Source organism: Bos taurus, chromosome 1, assembly GCF_002263795.3.
Source record: "Bos taurus isolate L1 Dominette 01449 registration number 42190680 breed Hereford chromosome 1, ARS-UCD2.0, whole genome shotgun sequence".
NCBI classification, from domain to species: Eukaryota; Metazoa; Chordata; class Mammalia; order Artiodactyla; family Bovidae; genus Bos; species Bos taurus.
In genome coordinates this window covers 42,217,358-42,239,025 of record NC_037328.1, presented here as the reverse complement: position 1 = coordinate 42,239,025, position 21,668 = coordinate 42,217,358, and the positions used below count along the sequence as shown (strand labels likewise).

Below are 21,668 nucleotides of genomic sequence, written 5' to 3'. Positions count from 1 at the left end.
ATAAATGTCTAAAATACATTTGCTGCTCAAGAGAATTATTAGAGCATTCAGAGTAAGCTGCTAGGATTTTAGCTCAATTTTCTTTTCAGGTCAGTGACTTCTTGATAACAGCAAGGACGGAGCTGTTTCTGTAAGTTTCATTTCTGCTGGGGAGCAACAAGGTTTCTGGGTTTGGTTCTTATTTCATGAAGAATGAAGTCACACTTACCTGGGAAATCTGTGAGTGGCAGAGAGCATATAATGCTTACCTCATTGTGATTTTCACTTCATTTACTGATTACAGTCTGAAGCAGACTGTGTGTGATTGTTCGCTGAGGGATAAGCTTGGATAAAATAGGAGGATTTCAGAAAATAAGTTGCTTTCCAAGCTTAAGAAAAAGCCAGCCAGCTCTATAAACTGACTAAATATAGAAACAGGCTATTTTATAAGGATTGTGCTAAAAAACCTATAAGCAGATATATTTTAACTTTATTGGTTTTTTTTTTTTTCTGATTACAAAAGAAACACAATTTTATTATAAAAATTAAAAACACCAATCAGCAAACAAAATCCACTTAAACAGTTTTCATTTTAATGAATATTCTTAGATTTTTTTCTATGCATAACATTATATATTTCTAACAAAATATTTTGTATGTATTTTCATTTATTAATGTGAACCCTTATGTCATGGGCTTACCTTGTGACTCAGCTGGTAAAGAATCCACCTGCAACACGGGAGACCTGGGCTCAATCCCTGGGTTGGGAAGATCCCTTGGAGAAGAGAAAGGCTACCCACTCCAGTATTGTGGCGTGGAGAATTCCATGGACTGTATAGTCCATGGGGTTGCAAAGAGTTGGACACGACTGGGGACTTTCACTCACTTACCTCATACCAAACACTGTTGGGGATACGGTAACTGAAGAGGGATACTCCCTGACTTATTAAACATACATTCTGTTTGAAAATGTGTCTAAACTGTGCTGTTTTTAGCTAGGTTTTCTTCCTTGGATTATAAGCAATATTTTTTTCAATTTGTTTGATTCTTATCATTGACAGCTATGCCATTCTCCCCCCTCCCCCACCCCCACCTCCTGCCGGCCAAACTAATCTTTATACGCACAGAACAATTCACTGAATGAGTGTACCACTGTTTACTTAACCCATCTCCTATGGGACATTTGCTTTATTTTCCACTGTATGCTATTATAATGGGTTGCAATTAGCAACATAAAAAATATTTATGTGACGTTATTTTAGAAACAAATGAAGTTTCTAGCCATATCCAAGTTTCAGCATTTATTCTCTTTGTAGAATCCCTGTTTGCTATTAGAATCTGCCATGTCAGGCTCACCTATCTATCTGGAAGCTCTCGGGTATAGATTACTGTCACTGAAGGAACTTTTTATTTTTAGTTCATTTTTCACCCCAAAGTAGAGCCCTCATATATTAATATATATCCCTTGGCATTCCCTGTATATAAAAGAAGTTTCAGTATTGTATAAAATACTTATATTAAAGCAGTCCAATTTGTAGGAATCTGGCTTCCTTCCATGATTTTATTGCTGCCACAAACCATATTTGTAAGTAGGAAAACAATGGAGATTACAAATAGTTGCCTATGACTTGCTTCAAAATCATAGTTTATGGTATATTGTCTTAATCCTTGCAAGCGGGTGAGTTTTCATGAATGAGGTTTCTCGTTTTGTTTTGTGCCACTCATAAGCCTGTTCAAATCACACACATAAACACACAGGTAAATGCACGTGTACCTTTTTTACATGAAGATTAATGAGGAAAATAATTATATCTAATTCCATTTTATGCTGAAGGTCAAAATTTCAATGAGATTAAGTAACATCCTCAAAGAAGCAAGATAAGGAGGTAGTAAGGAAATTGCTATTTCAACTAAAATTCTATACCTGGTGCTCCTGTTATTTCCTGGCAGGAACTTAGGCAAAACAGTCAGTTACATTCCCAACTACCTCACTTGTGATGGAGCCACCCACTCTCTCCTTGTAAACATTGTTTTAAAACACTACATCAAACTGTAAAGTCCTGCCTAATTTCAAAGTCCTGTTGTTGTTCACTCGCTAAACTGTGTCGAACTCTTTTGAACTGAGTGTGCCTGGCTTCCCTGTCCTATCTCCCAGAGCTTGCTCAAACTCATGTCCATTAAGTCAGTGATGCCATCCAACCATCTCATCCTCTGTTGCCCCCTTCTCTCTTCTCTTGCCCTCCATCTTTCCCAGCATCAGGGTCTTTTCCAGTGAGATAGCTCTTTGCATCAGGTGGCCAAAGTATTGGAGTTTCAGCTTCAGCATCAGTCTTTCCAATGAATATTTAGAGTTGATTTCCTTTAGAATTGATTGGTTTGATATCCTTGCTGTCCAAGGGATTCTCAAGTCTTCTCCAGCACCACAGCCTTCTTCAGTTCTTTGGCACTCAGCCTTCTTCATGGTCCAACTCTCACATCCATACATGACTACTGGAAAAACCATAGCTTTGACCACATGGACCTTTGTTGGAAAAGTGGTCTTTGCTTTTTAAAATGCTGTCTAGGTTTGTCATAGTTTTTCTTCAAAGTATCAAGTGTCTTTTAATTTCATGACTGCAATCACTGTCTGCAGTGATTTTGGAGCCCAAGAAAATGAAATCTGACACTGTTTCCACTTTCCCCCATCTATTTGCCATGAAGTGATGGGGCCGGATGCCATGATGTTAGTTTTTCAAATGTTGAGTTTTAAGTCAGCTTTTTCACTTTCCTCTTTCACCTTCATCAAGAGGCTCTTTATTTCCTCTTCACTCAGATCTGCATATATATCTGAGGTTGTTGGTATTTCTCCCAGCAATCTTGATTCCCGCTTGTGAGTCATCCAGCCCAGCATTTTGTATGATGTACTCTGCATATAAGTTAAACAAGCAGGGTGACAAGCCTTGATGTACTCCTTTCCCAATTTGGAACCAGTCCATTGTTCCATGTTCGGTTCTAACTGTTGCTTCTTGTCCTGCATACAGGTTTCTCAGGAGACAGGTTACGATGGTCTGGTATTCCCATCTCCTCAAAGTCCTATCACTTTCCAATTGCAGTTTGACTTCCCTGGATTTGATAAAGAACTTGAATATTTTTTTCCTCTTGTAAAGAAGTTATGAGAGACAAAATGCATGGAATAATTAAGGAGATTTTTTTTTTTAGGCTATTGAAATAGGAAGGATGTTCATAATTAGGAACATCTCAAAGAAAAGGAAGGGGACTGAGAAACCCAAAGAGAGCTATAAACAAGAGAGAAACAAGAGAGTCATATCCACTGAGGAAAGGGAATGGTGGGGGTTAACTCAGAATGTATGAAAGCAAGGTGGCCATGTCTCAGAAAATAAAATGGTGGGCGTAGGTTTCAACTTTTGCTACACTTTGCGAGAACACAGGAACTTCAGAAAAAGTATAGCATCATCAGGTGTTCTTCAATCCCCTGCTTAATCGTAATGCTTTTGGTCAATGATGGGGCCAAAAGTGATGACAGATTTCACAGTCACTGGCAAAAAATTGCCAGTTTTCCTTTCAATATATCGCTACTTAATTTGTTTTAGGGAAAAAAATGGGACTGTGTTTTATTATCAGGTCTTTTGAAGGATGAGCTATTACTTTTAAACCTAGGATCAATGTAGAAACTTATTTGTACAAGAGTGCTTCAAAGGCTTCCTACAAAATTGTGCTACTTAGCTGATCACTTCTTGCCTTAGGCAGTCAAAAGTAGATGGAGTTATAATGTCATTAGCAACAATTTTTAAACCTAGTGTGAACTAATAAGGCGTTCTGAGATTGACATGCAAGACTGTGTCCTTTAAAAGTGGCGTATATGTTCTAATAGCACCAAGAAGACTAGCTTGATGCCAAGAAGGCATCTGAAGAAAGAAGTTCTCGCATCCACATTGATTTCTTCGCTTCTTCCGAGAGCATTAATGCAGGTGTTTCACGCATTTTGCAATTTAATAAAGAAGTGTTATTAACACCACTCATTAAATACATTTTTAGAGCTATCATACCACCCCAAAATAACTTAAAATATGTTTTGTTAATTAGATGTATCTTGAATGAGGCCATATTTAAATTAAATGCTGAATCAAGGTGAAAGGAGGCTTGCTTGGATCATGATAAACACCTTTTAAATAAATATGCAATTCAGGTAGAAAAGAGAAGACTTTGTGAAAACAAGCCCTAATAATTTAATATGACCTGTAAAGATAATATGGATTTGATGTAGGAGAGAAAAATAAAACAAAGGAAAGGCCAAGGTGGAAGCTAAAAATGTGATTGACCCATAAAATGAACTCTTTAAAGTCCGATATATCTTGGGAAAAGATTTGATTTGAATGTAGAGTTAATTATCTTTGATTATTTTGGATAATATCCTGGTCTAGATTGATGCAATCAGATAACTATTGCTCATTTGAACAAAAAATGATGTGTTTTTGGGTAATCAAAGCAATTAAATTACATGACAGTCACTAAGCAATCAATACAATATGCCATCTTGACTCAAATAACCCATTTCAAATTACTCTTATGACTTTATCATTTACCCCTTTTATGCAGTGATTTTACTGATGGGAAATTTCCAGTGAGTTCCACTTGGTTACCATTTATCACATTGTTGAACCATAGTTTTATGTGAAACAATTGGAACTTGGAGGTACCAGCAGAATGGCTGTATTTTTCATCAGTCATTGTCAAACATGCTTTATTGGTGATTCCTTCTCTTCCCCTTGCTGACTTCTCAGGTGAATTCCATTGCCTCTCGGATACTTTGAATTGTCAATCAGTCCAGTCATCAGTCAACAAGCACACAATACACACACCAAACACTCACTTTGATAACAGCGATATTAACTTTCAGGCATAGACTGATTCAGGTCTGTTTTCCTTCCTGCCAGCTCAGGCCTGCACCCTCAATCGAGGAAACTGTCCAAGGAATAGTGTAGAATCCGCTCTTTCATACCTCCCTGCCTCCCACCCTCCTCCCATCCCACCAGGTTCAGGGGCCAGGAATGGATGGGGAGGAACAGGCAAAGAACTGGTAAGTGTTTTACTGAAATGATATGTATTTGAGCTGACTTTGTTGATGTCCTCTGGGTAGCAGGTAGGGCCTGTCTCTTGGGCAGACAGCCAGCACCCTCACACAGGGCCTCACCCTTGGAGTTTAATACTCTGCAGTGGCTATCTTGAAATTGTGAATAACATCATCTTTGACTCTGGTTTTGAAGGGAAGACTTTTGGAACAACGAGCATGTACCAGGCGTGGCACGCGCACTTCTGCCTCCCACCTTGTGAGATCGGTTCTGGACCTTGCTTTCCCAGACTCCCCACCCAACCCCCATCCCCATGGCAACCAATGTCCCTGGCTTCCCTCTGCCCCAGGAGAGGCAGGTACACAGATTCGGGGTGGCGGGTGGGGTTGGACTGGGTGCACCTCCCACACCCTGTAACTGCCCTGAGCTGGCAGTGCCATGGTGTGTTTGGAGGGTGACTGGACTGGGGCAAGCCTCTAACCATGCCATCCAGGTAAGGAGTGTGCCCCAGGTGGAAGGTTGCAGTCTCCAGCTGGTTTGCTGTGGGTTGGGGCTGTGACCAGTGCCTCAGGGATTGGTTTCCCCACCCCTGGCCAGGGCACAGCAGTGTGGGACCAATGTTTAACAGGTGGGAGAACTCGACAGCCTGTGAGGCGGGTGCTCCTGTGCATACATGGCTCCAAGAAGCACCGAAGGGCCCTCCTGCATGTCTGCATTCATCTTTCAAGTATTCCTATGCTCCTAAGAACATGACATTAAATACTGCAAATTGAAAACAGCACCATTGTAGTAGAGAAAGAGGAGGCAAAAAGAAAGGAACCATTTTAATTTTTAGTATCTTTAATGACACTTGGACTTCCCTGGTGGCTCAGACAGTAAAGGATCTGCCTGTAATGCCAGGAGACTCGAATTCAATACCTGGGTCAGAAGATTCCCTGGAGAAGGGAATGGCCAGTATCCTTGCCTGGAGAATTCCATGGACAGAGGAGCCTGACGGACTACAGTGTATGGGGTCACAAAGAGTCGGACACGACTGAGTGACTAACACTTTCACTTTACTTTACCCCTCCCTTTGGAAGAAGCTCCATGCTTTCATTTCACACTGAGCTCCACCAATTATATAGCTGGCCTGATAACAGGTGTTCAAATGTTGACGTTTTCAAGAGATGCAGACAAAGGTTCTTTTGGCGGTCTACACATTGGGGTGCATTGAAATTAACCCTGAGATTGCTGACTGACCTCCTGTGGCCCCATACCTCCTTTCTGGTCCATGCCAGTGGACCCCTCTGCCTCTTAATGCTTGGCCTTCATCACCTGCTATGTCACTCTCTTTGACAGGGTACCATCCAGATGTACCAAACCCAGGTACTTTGCACAGCACCCACTCCGCCCAGAGGATGCTCAGTGGTCCTTGATTTGACAAATCAAGGGTGCTAGAGGTGCACTTGGGCCTCAGAGTGCTGCCCCGTCCTTCAGGATCCTCCAGGCAAGAAGCAGCCACCTGGGTTTCTGTTCAAAAGCCATTCCTTCAACTCCAAGCCACGACTCAAGGATCTAAGACCTTTGTAAACACACTAGGATCTCCTCTGATAGCAGCCCTGGAGCAGACCAGCACAGCCCACAGCTCAGCAAACACCCAGCTGCTCAAGATGGCCTGCGGATGCCCCAGGTCTCTCTGTTGGTTCAGGAGTCCCTGCCAGTTGTTTTGGGCTGCTGCTGCTGCTGCTAAGTCACTTCAGTCGTGTCCGACTCTGTGCGAGGCAGGGAAATGCTATAGCAATCTCTGCTACACTGATGCACAATCTGCCCGTCAGTTCCAGCCTTCTCTTTATATACTCTGACTGTGGGTGCTGCTTACGGAACCTGTTCAGGTCTTTTCAGTGAGTCCTACAGGGCAGTATCGAGCACCTCCTCTTGAGAAGTATGGCATGTAACTGCACTATAGTATGACGTTAAACCCTGGGTGGGGGCTACTACTCAAGTAGTGGTTCGCCACAGAGTAATTATGTAGGGTCTAGAGACTTTTTCGGCTGTCACAACTTGGTGTGGGTACCACTGGCATCTAAGGGGTAGAGGCCAGGGATGCTGCTACAATGCATGTCATCTCCATACAAGAAAGAATTATTGGCCCCGAATGTCAGTAGTGCCCACGGTAAGAAAGCCTGCCTTTGGCTAACAACTTAGTCTCCTGGTACCTCCTTTTCCTCCCATGCAAAATGAGATAACTGTAGCATTCTCGTAGATTTTTGTATGGATTAGTAAGTTTGAGTACACAGCTTTTAAAAGTGTGTGGGAAATGGTATATGGTCAACAGTGGTACATGTCTCCTGTTTTAGGACTTTCATTAAAATTTCAAGTAAAAATTTCGTTAGGTATACTTCTATACAAGTTATTTCATCACAGTTCATGCATTCATTTTTGGAAATATTTGTTATTGTTAGTTTTGACAAGCATAAGATAAGGGTATACTTTGTTCCCATTTGCTTGTCACTTGACCATCAGAAACAGCTTCTGGTCTCAATCATCTTAACAGAATGAAATAAGGACTTCCTTTGTGTCCCCTCTGGCTGTCTGGAGAGCAAAAATTGCACAGGCCAGAGCAAAGGTGAACAGTTAGTTGATCCTCTGCCCACTGGTTGCAGGCCTCCCCGCCCAAAAGTCCCGATGAGTCAAAAGGAGAGTGTTCGGCCGTAGTTACTCAAATCATTCCTTTTGGTTCTTTGCTTTTACAGCTGGTCTCAAGAATTTCCAGTATCCTTTTTAAATCATTATTCTCTCTCCGGGAGCAACATGGTACAAATTACAGTTGACTTAGTACAAAGCAACACAGCGTAGCAGAGCGCCCCAAAGAAAGCGATGGAGAACCTGCACCACTAACTAGCTCCTTAAACTTAGGCAGCTCACTTCCCTCTTCCCGGCCTCAAGTTTCTCCATTCATTAAAGGAACAGGGTTGTACTAGATCACGTTCCCCCAAATCCTGAGCCTAATCCCTCACCAATTCAAGAAAAGCCCTCATTTATTTCCTTTAATAGCGAAAAAATAAATCTATGGGGATGAACTCCAAACACCCCTCCGCACCTAGACACTAGGAGTGGCCCCTACCTCCGTCGGTTAGCCAGCCGGGAGGCCGGCTCAGAGCAGGAGGGGTCGCTCCGAGCATGCGCGCGCCGCGCCGCGCCGCCCCCGGCTGGCGTAGCCGGCCGTTACGCTGGAGGCCGCGCGCAAGTGGCTTGAATCCGGTGAGTGCTTCCGTCCCGGCCTGGCGTCCGCCTCTAGGCTGTCTGGGGTGGTGCTCATTCTCCCGACGCCCAAGCGCGATTGTGGGTGGAGCAAGAGCCGGGTAGGGGGGAACCACAGGACTCGGGCCGGGAGCTTCGGTGCACCCCGGCCCCGGCCGGAGAGCGCTGGTGGTCGCTGGGCCCGGGGCGCGGATACTGCGCACGCCGGTTTGGCGCCGCTCAGATCGGGGTTAGGGTCTGGAGTGGCCTAGGCACTGAGAGAAGCCACGTGCTCGGCCGGTGGTCTTGAGACTGGACAAGCACACGAAAGTTCGCAGGTTTCGCAGCGAGTGTGATGCCCGCTCTCGCACTCGTGGCCGGCGGTCTGGGAGCGCGGGCACCACGTGGGCTGTGCTCCCTGGCGGGCCTAAGAGCCCCGGCTTTACCGCAGGGAAACGTGAAGTTCGGGCAGAGACAGCTGCCTTTTTCTCGCCCCACCCTGACTTTATAAATGACACTTTACCCTCCAGTCGTTCTTTGCTCACTGAATATTTCTAAAATGGCTCCCCGACTGCTGTCGGGTCATGTATCAGGTTAATGAGATCAGGTTGTTGGTTCATGTGTTTTCTGGAAGTGTTGGCTTGGCTTTCGCTGTCTCCAGTGCGTGCCTGCGTGAGTAGTCAGTCATGTCCGACTTTCCGACTCCATTTGCTGTATCCGCCAGGCTCCTCTGCCCATGGATTCTCCAGCCAAGAATACTGGAGTGGGTAGCCATTCCCTTCTCCAGAGGATCTTCCCAACCCAGGGATGGAACCTGGATCTTCTGTATTAGCAGTTAGATTCTTTACTGCTGCACCATCTGGGAAGCCGCCTTGACTACTCCAAAAATCAGCTGTAAATTTGGCGCCAGGCGTTTGATTTCACTGGGCTTATCTTTAAGTGGAAAAACCTGATTTTTCAAGCTTCTTCCACCATCGCTCGGATAGTTTTGGTTCTCAGCCCTCATCCATTGTAAAAGTCATGATTACTAAAATATATTAACGAGGTTCAATCCATTATTTCTAAGAACTGAAAAGATAAGTGCCAATCCCTGCTTTAGGTCAATAGGAGAACCCGCTTTTCCCTGTCTTGATAAACATCCCCCAAGAGAAATCTTTTAGGTCGGCCTAGGAAGCAACAGTTAGAACTGGACATGGAACAATAGACTGGTTCCAAAGAGGAAAAGGAGTACGTCAAGGCTGGATATTGTCACCCTGCTTATTTAACTTATATGCAGAGTACATCATGAGAACCTCTGGGCTGGAAGAAGCATAAGCTGGAACCAAGATTGCCGGGAGAAATATCAATAACCTCAGATATGCAGATGATACCACCCTTATGGCAGAAAGTGAAGAGGAACTAAACAGCCTCTTGATGAAAGTGAAAGAGGAGAGTGAAAAGGTTGGCTTAAAGCTCAACATTCAGAAAACGAAGATCATGGCATCTAGTCCCATCACTTCATGGGAAATAGATGGGGAAACAATGTCAGACTTTTTTTGGGGGGGGCTCCAAAATCACTGAAGGTGGTGAGTGCAGCCGTGAAATTAAAAGATGCTCACTCCTTGGAAGGAAAGTTTTGACCAACGTAGATAGCATATTGAAAAGCAGAGATGTTACTTTGCTAACAAAGGTTTGTCTAGTCAAGGCTATGGTTTTTCCAGTCGTCATGTATGGATGTGAGAGTTGGACTGTGAAGAAAGCTGAGCGCTGAAGAATTGTGGTGTTGGAGAAGACTCTTGAGAGTCCCTTGGACTGCAAGGAGATCCAACCAGTCCATTCTGAAGGAGATCAGCCCTGGGATTTCTTTGGAAGGAATGATGCTAAAGCTGAAACTTCAGTACTTTGGCCACCTCATGCGAAGAGTTGACTCATTGGAAAAGACTCTGATGCTGGGAGGGATTGGGGGCAGGAAGAAAAGGGGATGACAGAGGATGAGATGGTTGGATGGCATCACTGACTCTATGGATGTGAGTTTGAGTGAACTCCGGGAGTTGGTGATGGACAGGGAGGCCTGGCATACTGCAATTCATGGGGTCGCAAAGAGTTAGACACGATTTAGCGACTGAACTCACTGACTGAGGCAACCTTGTTGGAGAAGGCAATGGCATCCCACTCCAGTACTCTTGCCTGGAAAATCCCATGGACAGAGGAGCCTGGTGGGCTGCAGTCCATGGGGCCGCTAAGAGTCAGACACGAGTGAGTAACTTCACTTTCATACATTGGAGAAGGAAATGGCAACCCACTCCAGTGTTCTTGCCTGTAGAATCCCAGGGACGGGGGAGCCTGGTAGGCTGCCATCTATGAGGTCGCACAGCAGGCAACCATGTTACAGGTGATGATGTATCATTTCTGTCAGCTTATTTGAGTATAATTAACCGAGCTTGAGTTTGCCTAGATCTTCTATGTTAGTGGATCTAAAATTACTGCAGATAACTTTTTTTTAAAAACTTTTGTTTTGACTGAGTTACTGCAGGTTTCTGGGCCTTGGCTCCCAGAAATGCTAAATAGGCTTGATAAGGGGCCCATAAATTTGCTTACTAACGAGCTTTCCTGGTGAAACACAGCTCTGGAGATTAAAAGACACACCTCCTTCTGGTTGGTGGTGGCTAAGGTGCCTTTCAGGTCTGAAAAGACTGGACCACCCAAGTTTGGGCTGCCATCATAAGAATAACCCCACTGAACAAACCATCTGTTTTCCCCCAACTCTGTTTTAGGTAAGGCTTTTGAGATTTTTTCCCCTCCAAAATTGCATCCAAAAGGTGAAAAAGAAATGCACTCAGCAAGTGTTTGAGGACCCTCCTATGTGTCCTGCTCTGTACTAGCTCTGGGAATGTGCAGATAGGTGTCCTGCCTTAAGACTTCTGGTCAGTGACTATTACCATAGAAAAGAACGTTAGGGCACTTAAAAATATTAAGATTTTGTTTGTGTTTTCTGGCTGTAGAATGGGTATCAATATTGATTTTCTTGTGGAGTTTAATCCTTCAAATTGTTTAGATTAATGGCTGTGTTTCATCTGTGGGCAGTTAGTAAAATAGGAACCTTGAATCTTTTCTTTTGATTTAATATTTTTACACTTTAATGCTATGCTGCTGCTAAGTCGCTTCAGTTGTGTCCAACCCTTTGCGTCCCCATGGAGTGTAGCCCACTCGGCTCCTCTGTCCACGGGATTCTCCTGGCAAGAATACTGGAGTAGGTTGCCATTACCCCCTCAAGGGATCTTCACAACCCAGGGATCGAACCTGCATCTCTTGCAGGTTTCTTGCATTGGCAGGTGGGTTCTTTACCACTAGCGCCACCTGGAAAGCTTCTTTAATGCTATAGTCAACTCAAATTGGAAACAGATGCTTTTTAAAAGCTGGCTTTTTTTTCTCTTGTAGCTCTATAAAAATATTTACTCTTAACTTCTGATTGGGTGGTCTGTGAGGTTTAGAGGCAGACTTGTGTTGGCTGTATTCTTACAAAGTATTTTCTTGTTTAGTTCCTATATTTCTTTCAAGACACACAGCATTTTTTTCTTTTTAACTTTTTGTTTCTGAAATTGTGATAGAGCTTACTATTTTTGTGTGTTTAATGTGGTGGAGTATGTCATCTGTTCTCCTCTCGACCTCCCACAAGCTGTTAAAAAGAATGGTTGTCTTACAATATGGGTAATGTGAGAATCAGAAATAGTAAGTTTGCCTAGTAACCTCTAAGCTAGGTTCCAATTAACTGAGCCTCAAATCATTTCAATATGAACACAGAGAAACAATAAATGATGTAAGTTTTGGCAGTAAAAGTAGTGAAATTCATATTCTGACAAAAGCATTTGTTATGCACTGTTGGGATTTATTTGTTACTGATTGTGGACGGGAAAAATGCTTCAAGTGATCTTATTTTTTGGCTGAAGTATTCTGCACACTTTGTTTCACCACACTTTTTAGTGAATATGCTTACACTGTGTTTGTATATTGTGCTTAAAAAACACAAACCTTTTGTTTACATCTTCCTGCTGCTTGCAGTCCTTAAGTAAAGTTTAAAGTGACCAGTTGTGAGGGATAAGAAATGTGTGGCTGAATATGAAATTGCTTTTTCATTACTGAGTACCTTTAATGACGCAGACCTTCTGAGGCAGCCTAACAGTTTTTAACAGTTAAATGTGAGCAGTATGTCAGGGGTCCCTGAACCATCCCCTGGGCCAGTGGTTTGCTAGGACTCACAGCTAATTTTTTACAGCAGATGGAGACCAAGCGCTTCCCTGATGCGGCAGCTGGTTGTCACAGCACCTGTGAAGTGCTGCCAACCAGGGAAGCTCATTCGACGTTCAGTGTCCAGGGCTTTTACTGGGGGCTCATCACGTAGATACCTCTGCCTGGCATATAACTGCATATAATCACATTGTTTGTCCAAAGAGTGAAGTCACAGTGAGTCCCTCTTTTCACTTAGTGGTGTTAGGAACACTTCTGAAATCTAAGTTCCCAGCCCAGACATCTGCACATACTGACTTTCAAGGGATTGTGCATACGTGCATGCTCCGTCACGTCCGACTCTTTGGAACCCCATGGACTGCAGCCTGCTAGGTTCCTCTGTCCACGGAATTTTCTAAGCAAGAATACTGGAGTGGGTTGCCATTTCCTCCTCCAGGAATCTTCCCAACCCAGGGATTGGACCTGGGTCTCCCACACTGCAGGTGTATTCTTTACCACTGAGCCACCAGGGAAGTCCTCAAGGGATAGAAGGTTAACTCTTTTTTGCACAAGCGGTGCTCTTCACTGAGTCTGCTTTCATTTGTCCTTGTATTTCTACCTCACTTCTGGGCTCCAAGTAGTAGCAGTACTTGGTCTTATCAAAGCTTTGATTCTTCAATTGAGAAAGCAAACTGGTCTGTTTAACTTAAAAGGAATAGGAAACATTTTCAGCAAATGTATCTTCTCAGTGATATATCTGAAGCCCACCGCCAGGTAAAAAAGCTTAACCCCTTACTCTTCCATGCAAGCTTTTAGGATCATTTGTATTGTAAACACTTGGTCCTGTGTTTCCTATCAAAACCACTTGATCTTTTGAAGGAACTGTTTGTGGGCATAAAATTTAGAAGCTAAAATGAGGCCACTAGTGAGTTTTACATAGTAGTGCCTCCTTATCCATGGCTGATAATGTTTTAAGGTCCCCAGAAGATGCCTGAAACCATGGATGGCAATGAAGTCTGTATGAACTGTGCATTTCCCCTATTCACAGATAGCTATAATAAATTTTAATATATGAATTAGACACGGTAAGAGAATATCCGAATTGCCAGCATCATTACTTGGGCATTATCATTATCAAGTAAAATGAGGGTCATGTGAGCACAAGCATGATACTGAAACAGTCGATCTGATCAGCAGGACGGCTGCTAAGTGACTAATGGGCTCATACACTAGACAAAGGGATTAATTCTAAGTTTATTTTCTAGATTTATTCTGAATTTATCAATTATAAATTTGTAGGTTATTGTTGCAATGTGTAACATGTTGTTCGGGTATGTACTTCCCAAACCAGACCATTAATTCTTCTCAGTGCACAGTGTACCTGAAGTATGGCTTAGTTATCATGACAGAAGAGCAGAACATTCTTGATAGCCCAACAACATAGGAAAGCATAACATTTATAAATAAATTACCAGTCTTTGGGAAAAACTTTTTTTTTTTTTACAAGCACAGTGCTTCTTAATCTTTTTTGGGGATGGGGGCTTCTTTAAGAATCTGGTAACAGCAGTGGACCCTCTCCCCTAGAAATAAATGTACTTTAAAATAGAATTTTGCTGTTTCAGGGAACTCCTGTAATTGAAGTATTATTCTGAAATCCAGATGAAGGGCCCCTGCATGTAAATGTGACAGCAGTTATGGCTTGGTCTCGCAGTTCTGAAAGACCTTTGGCAATACTAGGAAGGTCGATCCTCTTGCTACTCAAGTGTGGTCTGTGACCCAGCAGCAGCATCGTTACCTGTGGGCTTGTGCGCACCTGGAAGCTGGAGGGTGGAGGGCTGCATTAGATATTAATGATGTTGCCATTTTAGTATGCCTTTCGCTATTTTAGTTAAAAAGTTATAGCTTTTTAAAAGCCTTGGGATATGACTGTCTTAGCCTTCACTTTCAGTGTCTAATTGTTTATTTTTTAATGGGATGTTTCTGATAAAGTGGCAGTTTTCAGGAATAAGCTGAGGTTTGGAGTGAGGCAGTCCAGGTGCTTGAGGCAGCCTCGGGAGCGGACAGGGTCTGGTCTAGCCACCAGGTGGCACCACTGGCCCGGGGGGCCCCCAGGAAGCAGCCGGGGTGGGGCTGTGGCAGGGAGCAGTTGGCTGTGGGTGGCTCTGGATTGAGCCAAGTGTTTATTACGCAGTTGCATCTAATTAGATTTGGGACCTGCTGCTGATTAAAGCCAAATTTTAAGATTTTGACTTTGCTGTGTCAATGGCCACAGGCTAAAACCGTGACTAGAAACTGCTGAGATAGTTGAATCATTTAACTTGGGATAATTATACCTCTAATAAATAATGAATTCCATGACTTAGCGCTTGTGTACAAGGAAACAGGCTTCCCTTTCTGTGACTATGTGCTCTGCATGGTGTCTGAGGCAGAATCACACCCTGGAAGACATGGTGTTGGCTTCAGGTTGTGTGTTAACCCTGGAGGAAGTGGCCTTGACTTAGGAAGAGTGCACACGAAGGGCCTGGTAGTCGCGCAGGTCGCGTGTACGTGGTCCTCTGACACTGGCCCCGGGAAACCTAAACTCATGGGTCTTGTTCTTCTGGCAGGTTTGCATGTCCTCACTGCCTTGTCTTGAAGACAGCGATGCCAAAGAAAGCAAGGCCTGCAGGGGATGGGAAGGAGCAAGGGCCTGCTCCTAAGCAGGTGAAGGTGGAGGCAGCCTGTGGACCTTCTTCCCCTTTGAACTTCGACAGCCCCAGTGGCCTCTTTGAAAGTTTCATCTCGCCCATCAAGACAGAGACGTTTTTCAAGGAATTCTGGGAGCAGAAACCCCTCCTCATCCAGAGAGATGACCCTGCGTTGGCCACGTACTACCAGTCCCTGTTTAGGCTCTCTGACCTGAAGAGTCTGTGCAGCTGGGGTATATACTATGGGAGAGACGTGAACGTCTGCCGCTGTGTCCACGGGAAGAAGAAGGTTTTAAATAAAGATGGCAGAGTGCACTTTCTTCAGCTGAGACAAGATTTTGATCAGAAAAGGGCCACAATTCAGTTTCACCAACCTCAGAGATTTAAGGTAACAGGCTCTCTTGGGCAGAATTTTCCTGTGTATTAAAGTACTAACATTTGGCCACGGATCAGCTCAGGGATAAATCTGTTTTGGTGATGATTAGTCTCCTGCCAGTTTCAGAAGGGCCAACACCTGTTTGGTCTTCAAATGCATTCCAACTTCAGTGATTTTTTTTTTTTTTTTTTAATGTTCCCTTTTGTTTGAACTGTTAGAATCTGCAACAGAGTGGACATGGTTCGGTGTCATTGAGCTGCAAAAAGTAAATTACATTGCAGGTTTATAAAGTTTGTTAAAGTGACATTACATCTCCAGGAGTATTTCTGTGGGCTGGTTTTTGTTTTGATCCATGGTGGACATTTCTCTCGGAATTGTTTCTTCACTGTAACGTAAGGCATGATGGCATCAAGGTGATCATTTTATTCTTGAAGTTGCCTCCCTCTGCTGCCCACATCTCCTTAGCAGAGGCTTCCGAGCAGTGACCAGACCGTGTACTAGACGCACATTTATGGAAGAGACTTCACCCTTGTTGACAACCCACCAGGCTGGCTCTGAGAGTAGGTTCTGGAACTGCTGGGGTGGGTGGAGGCAGTCGTAGGTGGAGGGTAGCTTGGATTTCACAACTGACTAATCTTTTATTTATTCTACCTCAGTGATTGACATTTGAGAAATAATCTGCTGCTTCTGTGCCCAGTTTCTGCGTTTATAAAGCGTAGATTTAGGACGAGCTAATCTCTCTTAGTTGTTGTTCAGTCGCTAAGTCGTGTCTGACTCTTTGCGACCCCATGGACTGCAGCACTCCAGGCTTGCCTGTCCTTCACTATCTCCTGGAGTTTGCTCAAACTCATGTCTGTTGAGTCAGTGATGCCATCCAACCTTCTCATCTTCTGTTACCCCCTCTCCTCCTGCCTTCAGTCTTTCCCAGCATCAGGCTCTTTTCTAATGAGTCAGCTCTTCACATCAGGTGGCCCAACGTATTGGAGCTTCAGCTTCAGCATCAGTCCTTCCAGTGGATATTCAGGGTTGATTTACTTTAGGATTGACTGGGTTGATCTCCTTGCAGTCCAAGGGACTCTCAACAGTCTTCTCCAGCACCATAATTTGAAAGCATCTCTTAGATGTTTGAGATGTTTACAGGACAGGTGTCCAACAACTGAAGGCTCTTTCTGAGTTTTAGGAAAAAAGTCTTATCCCTGTCCAGAAATCCCCCTCTGTGACCCTTGGCTGAGTCAGAATGCCAGCTTCGAGGAGGAGGAGAGCAGTGTGTCAGGTTCCACACTGAGGATGGCTGCTGGCTGCGAGGTGGCGCCTAGGGCTCTGTCATCAGAGTTCTAGTAATGCTTGTCATTATAGATCTTGAGTTGCCCTATTAGATCCATTCGGCCTCCCTCATCTGTGAATGCCCTTCCCTTGTCTGTAGGATTTTGTACTATTTGTACTCTGGATAAAGTCCAAGTACTCTTAGACTTTACGGTACAGGTCCTCATTCCAGATAGTTCATCTTGGGCAATCATGAGCAGTTGAAATATCCCTGGGGTGCCACCCTTTTGGGCATCCTACCTGAAAGGAATTTATAAATCACTTGCAGACCAAGTCATGATTTGCATTCAGAAAATCTGTACATTGTGGTACTTCCCTCTGAGCTAGTCCTTGACTCTTTGCTTGGCTAGAAGTAGCACTTAAAAAAAAAAAAAAAGTAGTTTTTAGACACTGAAGAACTATGAATAGAAAAGATCAATGATGCTGATTACATGTAATTTGTTCACAGACTAGCAGAAAATTATTGTTTGGCACATATGTGGTGTCCTCTGCGGCTATCATTTCTGCTTAAGTGCGGCACACTTCTCTTCCCCAGTTTCAAGTGGCCAGGACTGTTTCCTTTGCCCTGTTGACTCAGCTCTTTAAGTCACATTCATTAAAGCAGGAAGGATGAGCTTTCCCAGTTTCGGCTCAGCCCCCAGGCTAGGCTAGGAGGCATCCTGGTTATTTGTGGGTTTGTTTTTGTTCTTTTAATTATTTATTTTTGGCCCTCTGGTTCTTTGTGGCTCTGCGGGCTTTTCTCCAGCTGCAGTGAATGGCGGCTTCTCTTTGTTGCAGTGCAAGGGCTTCTCCTTGCGGTGGCTTCTTTTGTAGAGCTTGGGTTCTAGGGCACATGGGCTTCAGGAGTTGTGGTTCCAGGCCCAGAGCACAGGCTCAGTAGTTGTGGTGCACAAGCATAGTTGCTCTGCAGCACGTGGAACCTTCCTGGATCAGGGATGGAACCCACGTCTCCTGCATTGGCAGGCAGATTCTTCACCACTGAGCCACCAGGGAAGCCCCGTTTGTGGGGTTTTTTTTTTTCCCTCTGACCTTCCACCACCAGAACTTGAGAAACCTGTAAGCTTCTGGAGTTCACTCTCTACACAGGAAGCTGGGTTCTGAGTATTGTATTGTGAGCAGATTTAGTGTTGTGTGTATTTACTAATGGGCATACTGATACCAGGATCGAGAAGTCTAGAGGCAGTTCCTCATTGTCTGGGTTGAAGGACTCGGAGTCAGCACTTTCTTGGTCACATCACAGAATGGGCACAGCTTATTAGCCTAGTTCGTCTGGAAATGAGTGAGGAGGTAACCAGGGAGTGGTAGGCTGTTCCCCACCCGCTTTGGGTAATCTGTGTATCAGGAGTCCAGATGAGTTAACCACATATTTACACATGTTCACTTTTGAATCTTCCAACACACATTTGAAATAACTGAGGCGATCACTGTGGCCTCCACTTTACATGAAAGAAATGAGTTCACATTTGTGACTTACATAGCTACGAGGGAAGGGCTTCTAACTTCAGAATTAAAACATTTTCTGAACCATGTATCTAAAGGTCCTCCCTGAAATGTAGCTGGGCTTTGGGCATGTTTGTTTTCACCTTTCTTTAGGTGTTACTGTGGGCTTCTGGTCTTGGCCATTGTATTCAGCTGATTCTGCAGGAAGGTCAGTACAGAGGAGAGGGCCTCCCCACCCGCCTCCGCCCCCTTCGCTTTTCCATTGTTCTGGGGTCCTCCTTGGCAGCTCCAGACACAGCTGGGGGACAGGAGTCCAAGGAGACAGGTTTCAGGAGCCTTGTTTGTGCCTAAGTCAGTGCTGTGGAGCTGTGACACTTGTACACTGTTGTGCAATTGAAGTGGATTTGAGCTAGTGTTATGCTGTTTCTCAGAGTCTTAGAGTGGGAGTCCTCCTTTCACGGATGAAGAAGTTGAAGTCTAGCTTGTAGCTACAACCTGAACTCAGACGGTTTGACTCCAGATCTCTTCCTAGTGGACCACACTTGGCAGATTGAGAATCTAAAAGTGAAATGAAAAACTTGCGCAAATGATAGGGTTTTCTGTAACCTTTAAGAAGAAGGAGACATGTGCTTCTTAATTATAGACCCAGAAACTTCAGTGGGAGCCATAAGATCACCCATATGGTCCTCAGGCCATCAGCGATAGACACAGAGAGACAGACAGTTACTGTACAAATGTAATTACACATCCTGCTGGCTGCTCCCAGGTGTACATTAGATTGCTTGGGAGATCTGCGAACTCTTTGGAGCTATTCAGGTGCCATTGAATTATTATTCTTGTGTTAAATAGAAACCTTGAGCTCTGTATGTAGAGTAGCTCAATGGCTTATATGGAAATGTCTCCCAAAGCTTGTTTAATGCTGACCCAATTCTTTCCCACTTGGTATTTTAAATTCTGTAGTTTTTTTTTTTTTTTTTTCATTCCAGTGGGTAAGATTGACTTCTAAGCCATGATCATCGTTTACTCAGCAAATCCTTTCAATATCTTCTGTGTGCCAGGCACTGCGTGTATGGATGCTTAAAAGTTGGGCTTCTGCAGTGTTCTTTGCAGGTGATTTTTCTTTACGGTAGAGGCATGGTTATGGGGCTGCATGAATGTGAATCCTGGATCCATCATTGACAGGCCTCCTTCCTTGTCGGTGTGGGGCACCCACAGGGTGATGGTACCCACCCTGTGAGAGGGTTGCCGGGAGGGCTGTGTAACTAAAGTAGGTGAAGCCTGGCACACAGAAAGTGCCGATACCCATGTGGCCCAATTCTGCCTCTCTTCCCCTCACCTGCCTTGGGACAATCAGGTTTCCTTCTCTCGCAGGAGTACGTGGCTCCTCTCTAGGTCCCTCAGTCCGACGAAGGTCCTGAAGAGCTAGTGAGTGAGTGAGAGAGGGAGGGGAGTGTTCCTCGACCCCCGTCCCCCACTCGCTGCCTGTACCCTCTTCCCAGTTTGTTATTTCTGCTCCCTTTGCTTTAAGGACCCTTCTGTCAGGCAGTTCCCAGACCCTTGCCCTTCATCTTGCCTGAACTTCAGACTTAGCCAGCCGGCACACGGGGGTCTTAGCAGCTCATACGTAACATTTCTAATGTACAGCTTTTCTTTTTTCCCCCGAAAACTCATTCTGTAGCAGATCTTTCCCACTTGAGTGGTGCTGGGAACTAGCTAACCGCCTTAGTCAAAACCCCCAGGGTATTTGTCGCTTATCCTCCCCACTCAAGGCGTGCTGGCAGGGGGGCCTGCCAAACACATCCTGACTTTTACTCTTCTCCGTCGCCCTCTCCCTCACTCTGATCATCCCCATCTGCACTTCTGCATTTGTTGCTTCCCTGCTGCTGTCTCTTGATTTCCCACAGTCCAGTCTCCTCCACCCGTAGCCAGACTGACCTTTTGTAAATGTGAATGGGGTCGTGTCATTGTCTGGCTTGAAATCCTTCGTGGCTCCCTGTTACCTCCTCCTGTCCATACTCGGGACAGAAGTTCCCTGAGGGTAGAGGTGCCGGTTCGGTCACTGCTGAATTCCCAGCATCTGGGCTTCCAGGTGGCACTAGCGGTAAAGAACCCACCTGCCCGTGCAGGAGACGTAAGAGAGAAGGGTTTGATCTCTGGGTGAGGAAGATCCTCTGGAGGAGGGCATGGCAACCCACTCCAGTATTCGTACCTGGAAAATCCCATGGACAGAGGAGCCTGGCGGGCTCACCCATAGGGTCACAAAGAGCCAGACATGACTGAAGTGACTTAGCACAGAGCATAATAGCTGTGCAATAAAGACTTGCTACGCGAATAAGAACAGATTCCTTACTTCTGGTGTATTTTTCTCTCCTTCTGTCTCCACTGTTGTTTCTTAAGGATGAGCTCTGGAGGATCCAGGAAAAGCTAGAGTGCTACTTCGGCTCCTTGGTTGGCTCCAATGTGTACATCACCCCGGCCGGAGCCCAGGGCCTGCCGCCCCACTATGATGATGTCGAGGTGAGAGGCGGGATCTGCCCAGCTGCGGGAGGAGGGAGTGGCCGCCAGCCCAGGAAGGTGGGGTTGTCGGAATTGAGCTGTCGGTCAGGTCGGGGCCCACTCTTCCTGTGTGGGCTCCGGAGAGCTTGACCTCCCTCACCAGGATGTTGGAGAAAATTAACCCCACTGAACTGGTTTCCTGCTCCTTTGGAAAGGGGAAAGATTGTTTATTTACTAATGCAAAGAGCTGCACATTACTCCAAAACATGTATTGATTGAATTTTCTACAGAGAAGTGTGATTGGATTTTTTTTTCTTTAATTTCACAGTTTAATAAGGTGAGGTCACAAGTATTCCATACATCTGCTTTTATTTTGTCCTTTTTCTGTAGCTGCCAAAAATATATGCTTTCTTCCATTTGTAGAAGTCTTGGGGCAGCTTAAATGAGGGTCATGGTTTCGCATAAGTGCTGGCGCCTTGACGAATGTTGATTTCACTCTCATGTGGCTGCCAAAAAAAGTTAACTCTTGGGCTTAGGTATGTCGTAGTTTTATTTTTGTACTGATACATTCTGTGAACACAGAGATAGTAGGAAATAAAAACCTCTTTTTTTCCTCTTGAGAGCAATTTGATATCAATACATTCTCCAAAAGTTTTTTTTTTTTTCCTTTAATATTTCTAACAGCACTTTAAAATATCTTTGGTTGAATGAAGAATAATAACTTGACATTTTCCTATGTGCCAGGGATTATCTTCAGGGTTTTGGACACTCAGTAATATCTGAAGCATGGCTTTTCCCTCAGAGATCATGGGCTTCCCACTGTCTGATGGAAGATTTAGAGGAATGAATAGTGAGATAGATAGTGGGATATAAAGA

The 21,668-nt window shown here is 44.5% G+C and overlaps 1 protein-coding gene across 10 annotated transcripts in view; it reads left to right on the top strand.

The window, feature by feature from the left end:
- Nucleotides 1-8,234: 8,234 nt before the first annotated feature.
- The window catches only part of RIOX2 (ribosomal oxygenase 2), a 37,492-nt gene continuing 24,058 nt past the window's right edge, over nt 8,235-21,668 (top strand). For 2 of the 10 annotated variants that reach the window (XR_009494333.1, XM_059886058.1), the window contains exons 1-3: nt 8,423-10,273; nt 15,077-15,545; nt 20,694-20,813. Coding sequence is in view for 9 of the 10 variants with exons in the window: in XM_059886058.1 (XP_059742041.1) it covers nt 10,251-10,273; nt 15,077-15,545; nt 20,694-20,813 (612 nt within the window). In the remaining variant the exon portion in view is untranslated. 10 annotated transcript variants of the gene reach the window in all.